This window comes from Hemiscyllium ocellatum, chromosome 2, assembly GCF_020745735.1.
Source record: "Hemiscyllium ocellatum isolate sHemOce1 chromosome 2, sHemOce1.pat.X.cur, whole genome shotgun sequence".
NCBI lineage: Eukaryota > Metazoa > Chordata > Chondrichthyes > Orectolobiformes > Hemiscylliidae > Hemiscyllium > Hemiscyllium ocellatum.
This window is the reverse complement of record NC_083402.1, coordinates 81,869,271-81,884,583: the sequence shown is the minus strand read 5'-3', so window position 1 is coordinate 81,884,583 and position 15,313 is coordinate 81,869,271. Positions and strand designations below refer to the sequence as shown.

Sequence of the window (15,313 nt, the reverse complement as noted above, 5' to 3'; positions counted from 1 at the left end):
ATGCAACCTATATAAAATAAATCACCATAGCTGCAGAAATATGTGCAAGATAATTATTAAACCACTTCATATTCATTGACTAAACGTGGACAGTGTTAGTTCAAAATCCCAATTCTGAACTAAATGATTTTAAAATATGTATAAATTACACATTCACTGTCATTTAAGGAAGACAATATTTGAGGTCAGTCCTGAGTGGGTCCAAGTTATATACACCTGAGAAATGATAGTAAATAATAGCACAACATAAAATATACAGTGGAAGGATAAACGTTAACTAGCTCACCTACGTGTGACAAACTTTGCTGAACATAATGGTAAGATTCATTTGCATGGTACTGCTGGTTAGTCCAAAACACATTTCATTTTCGGCCCACGCTGTCTATTTTTATCAGTCAAATTATCACTGTGCGGGTCAGTAAAGGACATGTTTATATCTGTTTTCTTTGATGGAAAGTCAATGATTACGGGTTAAGAGTTGGTGAAGTAAAAGAGGACTAGTTGTGCCTTTTTTGTCAATAGCAAGGATTGAGAGGAGAAAAATGGGAAGAAGATGCCAAATGTAAAATGCTAAACTGTATTTTGTTTTGAAATATTCACGGTGACAGCTGCTTCTGTCAAGAATGAAGTGAGGAATCAGTGACCAGAAAAGAGAAATTATTTGTCACATTACATGTTTGACAGATGGGAAGGCCAATATACACACACTGCTAAATAGGACGAGAAGTACAGTTCTGTAGATCGATTGAAACAACAATTGTTTTATAACGCAGCCATTTTTTAGTCATTCTTCAGCATACACTTAACATGAACAAAGTCCTTAAAATAGTGTGACTTGATTGTATTTAATACTGATGTTATGCTGAATCATCCTGGTGAATGACGATCTTTTGTCATTTAATTTCCACTACCTTCCACACTGTTGCAAACCTTCTCTTTTATTCTTTTCTTCCCTGCTATGTCATTTCTCTCCCTCTGTACTGTTTTTGACATTTTTTCTCACTTGAAAGATCTTGCCTGACCTGTCCTTATCTTCAATTTTCAAGATGTAAAGCACATTCCATTACATAATGTTGCTTGTCTTGAAGCATGTTATATAGGTTTTTAACTAAATGTTATTGGTTACTTTTTTTAATGTGGAAATATTTGTTAAATATTTCTTTGTTTTAGATGAAACACCCAGTGCCACTCATATTGGAAAAGAAGTGGTAGAACCTATACCAGAATATACTGCTGAAGAAGAACGCACAGATAATCGGTTATGGAGAACTGTTGTCATTGGGGAACAAGAACATAGGATTGACATGAAGGCTATTGAACCTTACCGAAGAGTTGTCTCTCATGGGGGTAAGTCAGTTCATCAAATCATTTGTGTTTATGATGTAAAATAAAACATAGAACTTATTTTATATTGTATTGTTTACTTGACTTGACTCCATTGTCATTTCTTGTGAAGTGAATCTTTTTAAAAGTTCCGTTAATGTAGGGCAACAAGTCGACCTTCTGTTTTGCTTTCAAAATATGTCAACAGTTTGTTGTTCACTTCTTGTTCTACAGTACTTTAGCTTTCCACTCATCTGTTTTAGACCAGGGCAATAAATCCCAAGACATTGTAAACACTAATGAGTCTCCTTTGGCTTTGCTTAGTCAGTTAGTGGAAATGAAAATGTCTTTCACCTGTATGTGTTATAAATTGCAGGGGTACATATGTAATTTGCACCAAGAATAGATATACTGCTTCATTTGTTCCTGGTATTGGAATTATGCCATGAATTACCACACACACTCTGCATGGGTCTCTGCCACAGTGTGATAACATAGGTTCAAGCAACTTTATCCAGGTGATTAATTTTCAACTACAGACAAGGCAGAAGTCTAATTTAGGTGTAATAGAAGGTACATTGCTTTCAAAAACTGAAGACACAGGAGAAACTCAACAAGTCTGGCAATATGTTGTGACCTAGATAAGGATATTACTATTTTATTTTAGGTGTCATCTCTAAAACCTATGTTTGTAATATTGTTACTAAATGGAGGCCAGATGAAATAGTTATGAACTTAACTTTTCCTGTAGTTCAAGATTGCTCAACAAGTGTAAACATCATCTGACTATCTACCCTGTCAAGACTCTTCAGAAACTTACATTGTTTCAAGAAGATCACTCCTTGTTTTTCTAAATTATAATGAATAAAAGCCTAACTTGTTTAGCCATCCTTGATTAGTCAACCCCTCAAATACACGGACCAAAATTGTGCACAGTAATTGTGGTGCTGCCTCATCAACTCCATGTACAATTTTAATAAGAAATCCCTATTTTAAATTCTCACACTCTAGCAAAAAAAGCCAAACTTCCATTTATCTTTGTCATTACACACTTTACCTGCATGCTTACGTTTTGCACTTTATACACGGCACGGTGGCACAGTGGTTAGCACTGCTGCCTCACAGCGCCAGAGACCCACGTTCAATTCCCGCCTCAGGCGACTGACTGTGTGGAGTTTGCACGTTCTCCCCGTGTCTGCGTGGGTTTCCTCCGGGTGCTCCGGTTTCCTCCCACAGTCCAAAGATGTGCGGGTCAGGTGAATTGGCCATGCTAAATTGCACGTAGTGTTAGGTAAGGGGTAAATGTAGGGGTAGGGGTATGGGTGGGTTGCGCTTGGGCGGGTCGGTGTGGACTTGTTGGGCCGAAGGCCTGACTCCACACTGTAACTAATCTAAACTAATCTAATCTAAACACAAGAACAAGCAAATCCCTCTGTTTTGCATCTGTTTGGAGTCTCTATTTTACTAACTGTCTGACCAATTTTGATTCTTCTGACCATAGTATATCACTTCTCCTTTTCTTACATTAAACTCCATCTGCTACATTTTTGCCCCTCAATCAACCTGCCTGTGTATCCTTGCAGATTCCTTGTGTCCTTATCACAAAATGTCCCTTAATATTTTTGTATCATTGGCAAATTTGGATGCATTACACTTTGCCCCCTTCCTTCAACTCAGTTGAGACCTTGGACTAATCCTTCTGGCACTCCACTGTTTGTGTGTTTTCAACCTGTAAAAGACCCATTAATCCACATTCTGTATTTTGTGTGTTAACTAGTCCTCAATCTATTCTAATAAATTACCCCATAAAACATAGAAACAGAACCAGGCTCCTCAGCCCATGAAGCTTGCTCCACCATTCAATGAGACCATGGTTACTCAGATAATCCTCAACTCCACTTGTCTACCGTTTCCCTTACTGATTAAAATCCTTTCCACTTCGGTCTTGAATACACTAAATGACCAGTCTTATCCGTACTCTGCGGTAAAGAATCCACAGATTCACTACCCTCCGAGAAAAGGAATTCCTGCTCCTTTCTACCATAACTATGTGACTCCTTATTCTGAGATTATGACTGTCCTTTACTCTCCCACAAGAAGCAGCAACATTTCTGCATCTATCCTGCCAAGTCCTTGAAAAATCTTGTATGTTTCAATAAGGCTGTATCTCATTCTTCTAAGTTCCAATGACTACAGGCCCAACCTGTTCAATCTCTCCTCTCAAGACAGTCCCTCCATTTCTGGTGCACCCTTCCTTAGACAAGGGGTCCAAACCCATATGTAGTATTCCAGCTGTGGTCTAACTGGTGCCTTAAATAGTTTTAGCAAAACCTCCCTACTTTAATATTCCAGTTCCTTTGAAGTAAAGGCCAACATTCGTTTTGTCTTTCCTGTTATCTAGTGAACTTGGATGCCAGTTTCTTGTGATTCATAGACGAGGACTTGCAAATGTAGTGCCTCACCGCCTTTTAATTTTTGTCTATTAAGACTTCTGAATTGTGGATTGGAAGGGGTTACATTTCCATCGTTTTCTGCCTGAACATAAGTATACCTTGTTTCTACTGCTTGTTTGGACTTTTCATGGGACCAGTACAATGGCTTTATTTCTTTTATTTCTCCCAGGATGTAGGTGAGACAAATAAGGTTGCTCCCATCTCTTGTTATATTAAGATGTTTTTAGTCACTTTAGTCCTTGAACCTTAGTGACCCTTGGGTGACATTCTCAAAATGATGTTCGGCAATGATTTGCAGAATATGGATTGAATGACAAAAAAGAAATAGTGATATGTGTTCAGTTCAGAATGATATTTGACTTAGCAAAGAGTGTGGAGGTGATGGTACGCTCATTTCATTGTTCTTTTCCATCTTGCTGGTAAAGGGATGTTATTCTAAACTAATTGTTACATTGCATCTTACACATTAAAAGTAATAAGATGTTTTAAGGAAATTGATCGAAGCATCATAGAACAAATTTGTCATGGAGTCACCTAATGACATATTAGGTTAAGCCACAGAGACAGATTTTAAGGGTAGTCTTAAAGGTAGAGAAGTGGAGAGGTGCAGTAAGAGTATTCTGGAGCTTGTGGCTATGTCAAACGAAGGCATATTCATCAGTAGTTGAGATGCTGTAACTGAAACTAAGGTTACTCAAGAAATTAGTTCTCCAAGGATAAAGTCGGAGGAGATTATAAAAAAAGGCCATTGGATGGATTTGGAAAACAAAGCTGAGAATTTTAAAATCAAAATGCTGTTGACAGGGAGTCACTGTCAAACTACACACAGATGACAGGAGAATGAAACTTAGTACAAGTTAAGACACAGTTAGCGGAGTTTTGGATGACTTTATACTGGAGAGAATATGGGAGGCCAGCCAAATGTACACTGTTACCTCCAACTTGAATATTCCAAAGGTATGGAAAGTTTCAACAGCAAAAGAGCTGAGCAAGTATGAAATTGAGTGATACAGTGATAACAATAGTTTAGCAATGGAGAAAGTGAGGACTGAAGATGTTGGAAATCAGAGTTGACAAGTATGGTGCTGGAAAAGTACGGCCAGTCAGACCGCATCCAAGGAGCAGAAAAGTTGACATTTTGAGCATTAGCTGTTCATCAGGAATGGGGTGGGGGTGGAAGGGCAAGGGGGCTGAGAGATAAATGGGAGGGTTTAGGGCTGGGGAAAAGTATCTGGGAATGCAATAGGTAGATGAAAGTTGGGGGGGGGAATGATTAGTGATAGGTCAGAGTGGAAGGAGAGCAGATAGGTGGGAACGGCAATGAGCAAGTAGGATATTTCAAGAGGGCAGTGCCGAATTGGACGGTTGGATCTCGGATAAGGTGGGGGAGGGGAAATAAGGAGACTGGTGACGTTGACATTTATGTTGTGTGGCTAGAGCTTGGCGGTGGAGGAGGTGCAGGACTTGAATGTCCTTGGCAGAGTGAGAGAGGGAGTTGAAGTGTTCGGCCACAAGGCAATGGGGTTAGTTAGTGCATGTGTCCCAGGGACGTTCTCTGAAGCGTTCTGCAAGTTGGCATCTTGTCTGCCCAATGTAGAGTAGACCACATTGAGAGCAACGGGCACTGTAGGTGATGTATGTGGAGGTACAGGTAAATCTTTGTTGGATGTGGAAGGATCATTTGGGCCCTTGGGTGGTGGTGGGGGGGAGGGGGGAGGGGTGCGGGGTGGTGGTTGTGGCTGCAGGTTTTGCACTCTTAAGGTGGCAAAGGAAGGTGCCAGGAGTGAATGGTGAGTTGGTCAGGGGAATGGACCCCTAACAAGGGAGTTGCTGAAGGAATAGTCTAGGCGGAACACAGATAGAGGTGGGGAGCAAAATATATCCCTGGTGATGGGGTCTGTTTATATGTGGGGGAAATGGCAGAGGATGATGTGATGTATATGGAGGTTGGTGGAGTGGAAGGTGAGAACGAAGGGAGTTCTGTCCTTGTTGCGTTGGGATTTCAAGGTGGGTTTCAAGGGCTGTGGTGTGGGAAGTGGATGAGATGTGCTGGAGGGCATTGTTGACCGCATGGGAGGGGAAATTGCAGTCCTTGAAGAAGTAGGCCACCTGGGATGTTCTGTGGTGGAATTGGTCCTCCTGGAAGCAGATATGGCAGAGGTGGAGGAATTGGGATTAGGGGATAGCATTTTTACAGGAGGAAGGGTGGGAGGAGGTGTAGTCCAGGTAACTGAGAGTCTGTGGGTTTGTAGTGGATGTCCATGTTGAGTTGGTTAATGGAAATGGAGATGGAGAGGTCCAGGAAGGGGGGGGGTGTCCCAGATGGTCCAGGTGAACTTGTGTTCAGGGTGGAAAGTGTTTATGTTGCTCAACTGTCTAACCTCCTCATGGGAGCATGAATACAGTCAGTGATATAGTGGAGGAAAAGGAGTTGATGTAGCTGCAGAAGATGGACTGTTCCGTGTACCCAACAAAGCAGCAGGCATAGCTGGAGCCCATGCGGGTGCCCATGGCAGCCCCTTTGGTCTGGAGTAAGTAGGAGGATTTGAAGGAAAAATTGTTGAGGCCCCTGCAAAATGGAGCAGTTCAGTACTGTCTTCACAGTATTTGTTGATCTTTTTCATGTTATGATAATGAAGAGTCTACTTGGCTTTTTAATCAACAAATATTCTCATTAAAGTTTCATGGAAAATAGATTTATCCCATAATGACATTTTAGTCCAGAAATTGAAAATTGTCTTCACTGCAACCTGGTTCTTACTTTCCTAACTGTCAGCTTTGCACACCTAACTCGATATTTTTAGCTGTTTCAGCCACATACCCTATTTTGATTTGCTAGTTATAATACATTCAGATCAAAGTCATGGAAAATTTCCAATTTCTTGCTTTGACAGTGCAGTATCTTTATTTTAAGTTAATTTGCATTTGTCAACATTTCTGAGAAAGTCTTATGAGAGTAAGCGGATTATTGAGACTGCTTTGTGGATCCAGATAAGTCTTTAAAAGTGTCAGCAAACTGGCCTAGGATTTAAAACACGGGATATCCTGAAAATTTATTACTATTGGACTGGATGCATAGGTAGAGACTAGAAAGTGGACTACGAAGTTAAGTGAGGCCATGTTCACATGAAAAATATCACATTGCTGCTTCTATAACAAAAAATAAAATATTAGTCCTGATTTTTTGGAATATTAACCGACTTGGTATGCAGTAAGTATGATCCAGTGTTCCAATTTCTCCGTCTATAATGTCCTTCATGTCCAATTATAGTATATTGCAAGGAATATGGTGGCTGTAATCTGGCTTCTAAAGTTGATTAGTTGTTTGAAAGGACAGTTTTAAATCATTGACACAATAAACAGAAGCAAGAAGGCATAGAAAGACTGAAAAAAATTGCTGTCAGTGGGATTATACACGTGATTGTGCTGCATCACTTTCAGCTCTGAGTTTTTTGTTCTGTGAACACTTCTCTCAACTGGTGTAATCTCAGTGCAGTAACTGTTAATTAAACAAGTTTCCATCATGGGTGTATTTTATAGTCTATCATGACTTCAATCACTACAAGTTTATCTCCTATTAAAATGATATACTAGCCATTTTCATCTATTAAAATTTTGGAAATATTTCAGTCTGTTCCTTTTGCTGTCATATTTCCTTGTGGCAGTATTACTGTATAGGTTAGTGTCCTGCTCTGTCTTTTCAGTCTCTTATCCAGAAATGTAATAATGCAGGAATAGAATTCTGTCTTTGAAACTGTTCCACCATTTAATTAGATAACAATTGATCTGTAACCCTTAATAACTTTGTATGACAAAAATGTATAAATCTCTGTTCTTAACAGCTTTTTAGCACAGGGAATTACAGAATTCTGCTTTTCTTTGAGGGCAAAAATACATTCAGGTATTACCGGTTAACTGTTCTATTTTAATTTTATGCCTTGTTCTACTGTATTGGAATTGGACAAATTAACTGGCCCTTTCATGGAGCCAGCACAGGCAAGACCGACAGAACAATCCCCTTCTGTGCTGTATCGTAAACCAATAAAATGATAATTCTAACGTTTCAGAAAAGTTCTTTTGTTTAAAGAGGGTAAACAAATGGCTCTCCATTTAAATAAAAGCAAATTACTACAGATGTTGGAAATCTGAAATATAATCAGAAGGTGATGGGGATTTGGAGAAAGCAACAAACTTTATACTTTAAGTCAAATGTAACTTCTGTTCAAAAAGGAAAACCATTTTACATTTTCGTGCCTGGAGAAATTGTCCTGCTACCAGATGAACAGCACCATTATTTCCCAATCTACGGGACAGTGAGAAGGATATAGGTATTCATTCAGAAAATAGCAACTACTCTTGATTGAGGCAGGGTGAAGGGGAGCCATAAAATTTATTTTAGAGCCTGTTTCAGAAGGATAATTACTTAGAAAATTTTAATTGTAATGTAGGTGATGGCTAGTCACACCATTTTCTGAAAAAGTCCGATCAGAAAAATTGAGCATTCTATCATACTACAAGTTCAACACTGTAGCAGACATCAGTGAATGTCAAATGGTATAATCTAAACAAATCATGATCACAGATGATTGTGCTCAAGGAGTCAAGTGTTTGAAGGTGACAACAGCCTATAAAATTTGAGAGTTCAGTCATACAGCAATCAAATAATCCTTCGGGTTATGATATAAACAAAAATAAACAGACTTTTTTTCTTTCCAGAAGCTTTCCTCAGCCCTTTATCTTCAAATGGCATGTCATTCTTCATCTTTATCGTTCTCTGACACCAGAATGCCAGGGTGACCTCTATTCTCACTGTATCAGAGTGACTTTGTGCCATCTCTGGCACACCAGCTCTGGAAAAACAAAGCCAAGGATAGCTCTGACAGAGGATCAGGAGGAGGGGAATGATAAGTAGTGGTTAGCACCAAAAGTAATAATGTAACTGTGGCAACATTGGGAGAAATAAAAGTGAAGTGAAATTCTTTTAAAAACATATAATGATACATTGAAAACTACCAATTCACCAAGGCTCCTAAGTCAGCACTTTCCAAACTCACGAACTCAACCTACCTAGAAGCCCATGGAGCAACAGAAGAATGGGAGTCCAAAGCTGACAAGTTTCCTCCAAGCCACATTACATCCTGACCTGAAACTATATCACTGTCATTTCATTGTTATTGAATCAAATATCTCTCTAATGACTGTAGGCCATTGCTGTTAAGTGCCTGACCACTGAGAGCCTGATGCTGAATGTAGTATGGCCTGGGGATAACAAATAAGGCTGACATGTCTTCCACTCCCTGCACTTCATCTGCAACAGCAGGGAACTCCAACAAGCTGCAGACAAGAGTCATTATTGCCCAGGACTTGGAAGTTCCAACTACCAAGCTGTCGCGCTGATCAAAAAATCTAGTTATCTTAGTAAGGTTTACAGTTAAATGGATAAGATGATTAAAGTGGTAAAATATGTATTAAAAATGGTTTTAAAGAAAGGTGCTACCATCTCAATGTATATCTAAGAACTTTACAACCACAAGAAATAAGAACAAGATTGGCCATTCAGCCCCTCAAGCTTGTCCTGTTATTCAGTAGGATCATGGCTGATCCAACATTCCTGATGTAGATTTTCCTGCAATTTCCTCATGATACTTGATTTCCCTACTGGCCAAGAATTTACTTACCTCATCCTTAAATATACACAAGGATTCTTCCCCTATAGCGCTCTGTGACATGGAGTTCCAATGACACTCAATCCGCTGAGAGAAGAAATTCTTCCTCACCTCAGTCTCAAATTGGAGCCCCTTTCTTCTGAGACTGTGCCCTCTGGTCTTTGACTGTCCCATGATGGGAAACTTTCTCTCAGCATTTTCTCTGTCATTACGAATCCTATATGTTTCAGTGAGATCACATCTCATTCTCTTAAACTGCAGTGAATAGGTAAGGTCCCAACCTGTTTGCCCTTTGCTGATATGACAGATCAAGAATCATCCTCGTGACCCCTGTCTCTGAACTACTTCCAATTAAATTATATCTTTCTTTAAATAAAGTGATCAAAACTATTCACAGATGAGGTCTCACCAGCACCTTATACAGTTTCAGTAAGACTTACCTATTATTATACTTCAAGAGGGGAGGTGATAGCGTAGTGGTATTATCGCTGGACTGTTGATCCAGAGACACAGATAATGTACTGGACATCTGGGTCCTTCACAGAAGGAATCTGCCACCCTTATCTGGTCTGGCCTACATGTGAACTTGAGACCCACAACAATGTGGTTGACCCTTAACTGCCTTGTGGGCAGTTATGGATAGGCAATGAGTACTGCCTAGACAGTGATGCCCTCATCCTGTAAATGAATAAAGAAAAAAAAACCTGGAAATAAGGACCAGCATTCCATTAAATCTACCTGATTGCCTACTACATCAATGTGCTAGCTTTCTGTGTTTTATATGCAAGTGCCATCGTGCCCCTTTTGTGTTGCAGTTTTCTGAGTAGTTCGCCATTTCCATAATATTTGTTTGTTTTGTTCTCCCTTCTAAGATGAGCAACTTCATAATTTCTCAGCTTCAATTCATTTGCCATCTTTTTGTCATCTTTTTTGTCCCTTACTTAACCTATCAATATCTCTCTGTAAACTGTTTGTATCCTCGAGCAGCCTGCCTTTCCAACAACTTGTGTCATGATTGCTCACAGTCGAGCTTTTGACTCCACCTACATGATTTTCGTGATGTCAGTTGAAACTGCTTGTTGCTTCTCAAGAAAATAAATTTTAGTAATTGACGTACTTGGAGTTCTGTGATTTCATTTCAGGGCAGTTGACTTCAATAGATAACTATAATATGTCAAGCAATGGCTGAACACTTTAAAACGTAGATTATTGGAAGTAAGTGCTGAGCACAGAGATGCATTATTTCTGACCGTAATTACACCATTACTATGACAATTTTCAGGAAAATCTAGGCCATTGTCTGTGGCAGCTTTATCCTTAGTTGCTCTGATGGTACATTTACTGTTATTTTTACTTGGCTTTAAGTTATCCAAATGTTTTGTGTTACCATATGAAGACCAGCTGTTTTTCATTAAGCCAATATTTTTAAAGAGGATGAATAAGATCAACACAGCTGATCTATGTTTTCCAACTACTGTTTTTATCCCTTGAACAAAGTGTGGATCAAGGTTGAGGAATTGATTTTTAAAAGTTTACTTGCTGTTATAATGTAGTGAACACAGCTAATTTGAACATAGCAAACTCCCAGAACATCAAAGTGGTAACAACTAGAGAATCTGTTTTTGTAATATTGAGTGAAAGATAAATATTGGCCAGGGCACTGGGGATATCTCTACTGCTGTTCTTCAGAATAGTGCCATGGGATTTTCTGCATCCCCTCAAAAACACAGACAGGACTTGGGTTTACCACTTCATCTGCGATACAGTGCTACCTCAGCACTGCAATGGAGTATCAACCCACAATCAGTACATATTGACCTTGAGTAAATAAGACTTTGAATGCAGACCTGCTTCAGAGGGGTAACAGATCTATATATGAAGTTTGTGACTGCATGCATTTGGCATCATTGTGTTCTTTGGATAGCACATCACTAAAACATTTTAAAAGGCAAGTGGAAAACAGGTAATGTTTCTTTAATTTTCAGTTGAAGATCAGTAGAATCAAAGTACATGACCTAATTTTAGCTAAAAGAACTGCAGATGCTGAAAATCAGAAAAAGAAATGAAATTGCTTGAAAAGCTGAGCAGGTCTGGTAGCTTCTGTGGAGAGAAATCAGAGTTAATGTCTTTGGTCGAGTGACATTTCGGAGGAAGAATCATTGGACCCAAAACGTTAACTCTCTCTCCCCATTAACTTTGTCTATTTTTTTATTCTTCTTTGAAAGATTTTTTTATCCCTTGAGAAACGTGATTCCCCTCCCCTCACTAATTTTTGGAATACATCCTGGGAAACAGAACTACATCGCACGGCTAAGTTGCATTGTAGACTCTGAATGACATCTTGCAAAAATTGTTTTCATATGACCGGTATGGTAGAATTTAGTTTATGGTCCTGGCAGTGGGCATGTCCAATGGCTAGGGAAGGGATAGCAACCCATATCAGGCTGTGAAAATTAGTTTTAAAGGCAATCGGGCACTCACCTGGTCAGTATTAGGGTCCTCAGCATCTTCGGGGCAGATGTCAGCCCTCTAAGAGTGTCTGGTCAATCAGAGGCCAATGACTCTCTGGTACCTGCAGCTCCACCTCAAAAGTCCAACAATTTTGAATAGCTATTATTTTAACTACCTTGCTGTAAGGAGAATAATCCCAGCTTCTTTAGTCTTTCCACATAACTGAAGCCCTTCATGCCTGGTACCATTTTCAATATCTCTCCTCTTCATTGCCTTCAAGGAGTGGTACCTTCCTGAAGAACAGTGCTTAGTATGAAACATTGTTGAAATGAGAATTCATTAAATGTTATCAGACCAAACAAATGTTTGTAACTTTACAGATCTATTTTATTAAATGGAAAAAAATCAAGAATGGACATGCCATTTTGAGGACAAAATGAATACTTGACAGTATTATTTGATCTACATTCAAAACAAAAGAAATCAACAGCATGAAAACTGTACTAAAGTTATAGAAGCATTTGTTTGCTTCATTTACTGTCAAAGTAAAAATAGTACCATTTGATTTATAAAAGCCATTATGAAGGGGAATGGAGTATAAAAGCAGGTTAGTGAGGGTACGACTATGCAGTGCATTTGTGTACCTGGAATACTGCATTCGGTTTTGGTTTCCTTATGTAAGAAGAGAAAAAGGCATATTGGAAACAGTCAGAGATTATCCTGTAGAGGTGTTTTACTCTAACTGCAGGAGCAGCAATTTCTGTTTTATATGCCGTTGCATTGTTTTGGAACTTTGAGAAAAGTCAAAACAACAGTAGTTTTAAAAGGGAGAAGAGCAGACAAAGGAAGCACACGGTGAGGTCATTGCAGGAGAGAGAAAAAGAGAGAAAACCTGTACAGTTACTGCCTTTGCTGTTTGAATTCATGTATCACTGGACATCGGAGTGTGTCTGGGAAAATTAACGAACAATGAAATTCACAACTGATCTTGGAGGAATGGTTGGGTGAAGTTCACAGCACAGAATCAGATAAGTTAATTATTGTTTTAAGTGTGGCCTACAGAGAATCTGCAGTAGTGAGTAGAGTGGGTTCTTTCTTGATTATATGTTTTTGGAGATACGTTTCTTGATTAAACTTAAAATATAAGCCATAACTCTTTATTTAGCCTGGTGCAGTGTTTGTAGAGGAATAAGATGGTGTTATTTTCTGGGTCTGTAGATTGTGGAGGAGAAAAATGGCCTTTAATAGAGTGATATGTACTTCTTGTCAAATGTGGGAGTTTAAAGAGAATTTAAGGGTGACTGCAGATTATATCTGACATAAATACTGTTAGCTGCGAATCTTATCAGATCGAATGGATTGGTTAGAGAGACAGATAGAAGCAATGAGGAATTTGCAACAGCAAAAGTATGTGATGGATGGCAGTTACAGGAAGGAGGAAGCATCTCGGATACAGTCACATAGATGGGTTAACTCCAGAAAAGATGAGAGAGGTAGGCAGCTAGTGCAGGAGTCTTCTGTGGCTATATCCATTTCAAACATATGTGCTGTTTTGTAAAATGTAGCGTGTGATGGATTCTCAGGGGAACATAGCACAAACAGCCAGGTTTATGGTATTGAGACTGGCTGTAATGCAATGAGGGATACATCGGGTTCCAAGAGATCAATTTTGTTAGGGGATTCTCTAGTCCAAGGTACAGACAGACATTTCTGTGGCCAGCAGTGAAAAAGCAGAATGCTTCCCTGGTGCCAGGATCAAGGATGTCTCAGAGAGGGTGCAGAATGTTAAGGGGGAGAGGGGCCAGCAAGAGGTCACTGTCCACATTGAAACCAATGACAGGAAGGGAAAAGGTTGAGATTTGAAGGGAGACTACAAAGAGTTAGGCAGGAATTTAAAAAGGAGGTCCTCGAGAGTAGAAATATCTGGAATACTTCTGGTGCTACGAGCTAGTGAGGGAAGAAATAGGAGGATAGAGCAAATGAATGCATGGCTGAGGAGCTGGTGTATGGGAGAAGCATTCACATTTTTGGATCATTGGAATTTCTTTTGAGGTAGAAGTGACCTGTACAAGAAGGACGGATTGCACCTAAATTGGAAGGTGACTAATATAATGGCAGGGAAATTTGCTAGAGCTGCTCAGCAGGATTTAAACTAGTAATATGGGGAGGGTGGTGGGGAGGGGGGGAGGAGTGAGTGGGTGGGGAGGGTGAGACCCAGGGAGATAGTGAGGAAAGAGATCAATCTGAGACTGGTACAGTTGACAACAGAACAGTCAAGGCAGGCAAGGATATGGTAGGACTAATAAATTCAACTGCATTTATTTCAGCGCAAGGGGCCGAACAGGGAAGGCAGAGGAACTCGGGGCATGGTTAGGAACATGGGACTGGGATATCATAGCAATTACAGAAACATGGCTCAGGGATGGACAGGACTGGCAGCTTAATGTTCCAGGATACAAATGCTACAGGAAGGATAGAAAAGGAGGCAAGAGAGGAGGGGGAGTAGCATTTTTGATAAGGGATAGCATGACAGCTGTGCTGAGGGAGGATATTCCCGGAAATACATCCAGGGAAGTTATTTGGGTGGAACTGAGAAATAAAAAAGGGATGATCACCTTATTGGGATTGTATTATAGACCCCCTTATAGTCAGAGGGAAATTGAGAAACAAATTTGTAAGGAGATCTCAGCTATCTGTAAGAATAATAGGGTGGCTATGGTAGGGGATTTTAACTTTCCAAACATAGACTGGGACTGCCATAATGTTAAAGGTTTAGATGAGAGGAATTTGTTAAGTGTGCACAACAAAATTTTCTGATTCAGTATGTGGATGTACCTACTAGAGAAGGTGCAAACTTGACCTACTCTTGGGAAATAAGGCAGAGCAGGTGACTGAGGTGTCAGTGGGGGAGCACTTTGGGGCCAGCGACCATAAAACTATTAGATTTAAAATAATGATGGAAAAGGATAGACCAGGTCTAAAAGCTGAAGTTCTAAATTGGAGGAAGGCCAATTTTGACGGTATTAGGCAAGAACTTTCTAAAGCTGTTTGGGGGCAGATGTTCGCAAGTAAAGGGACGGCTGGAAAACGGGAAACCTTCCAAAATGAAATAACGAGAATCCAGAGAAAGTATATTCCTGTTAGGGTAAAGGAAAGGCTGGTAGGCATAGTGAATGCTGGATGACTAAAGAAATTGACGGTTTGGCTAAGAAAAAGAATGAAGCATATGTAATGAATCCTTAGAAATGTATAAAGGCAGTAAGAGTACACTTAGAGGGAAATCAGGTGGGCAAAAACAGGACATGAGATAACTTTGGCAAATAGTATGAAGGAGAATCCAAAGATTGTTTGCAAATACATTAATGACAAAAGGGTAACTAGGGAGAGAAAGATCAGCAAGGTGGCCTTGTGTGGACCTGC

General features: G+C 39.7%; 1 protein-coding gene across 6 annotated transcripts in view; it reads left to right on the top strand.

Moving 5' to 3' along the window:
- Positions 1-15,313, top strand: part of LOC132823845 (protein prune homolog 2-like) — a 134,675-nt gene that overhangs the window by 74,075 nt on the left and 45,287 nt on the right. For all 6 annotated transcript variants that reach the window (XM_060837900.1, XM_060837910.1, XM_060837926.1 and 3 more), the window contains one exon: positions 1,171-1,347. In XM_060837900.1, coding sequence (XP_060693883.1) covers positions 1,171-1,347 — 177 coding nt within the window. The remainder of the gene's footprint in view (positions 1-1,170; positions 1,348-15,313) is intronic.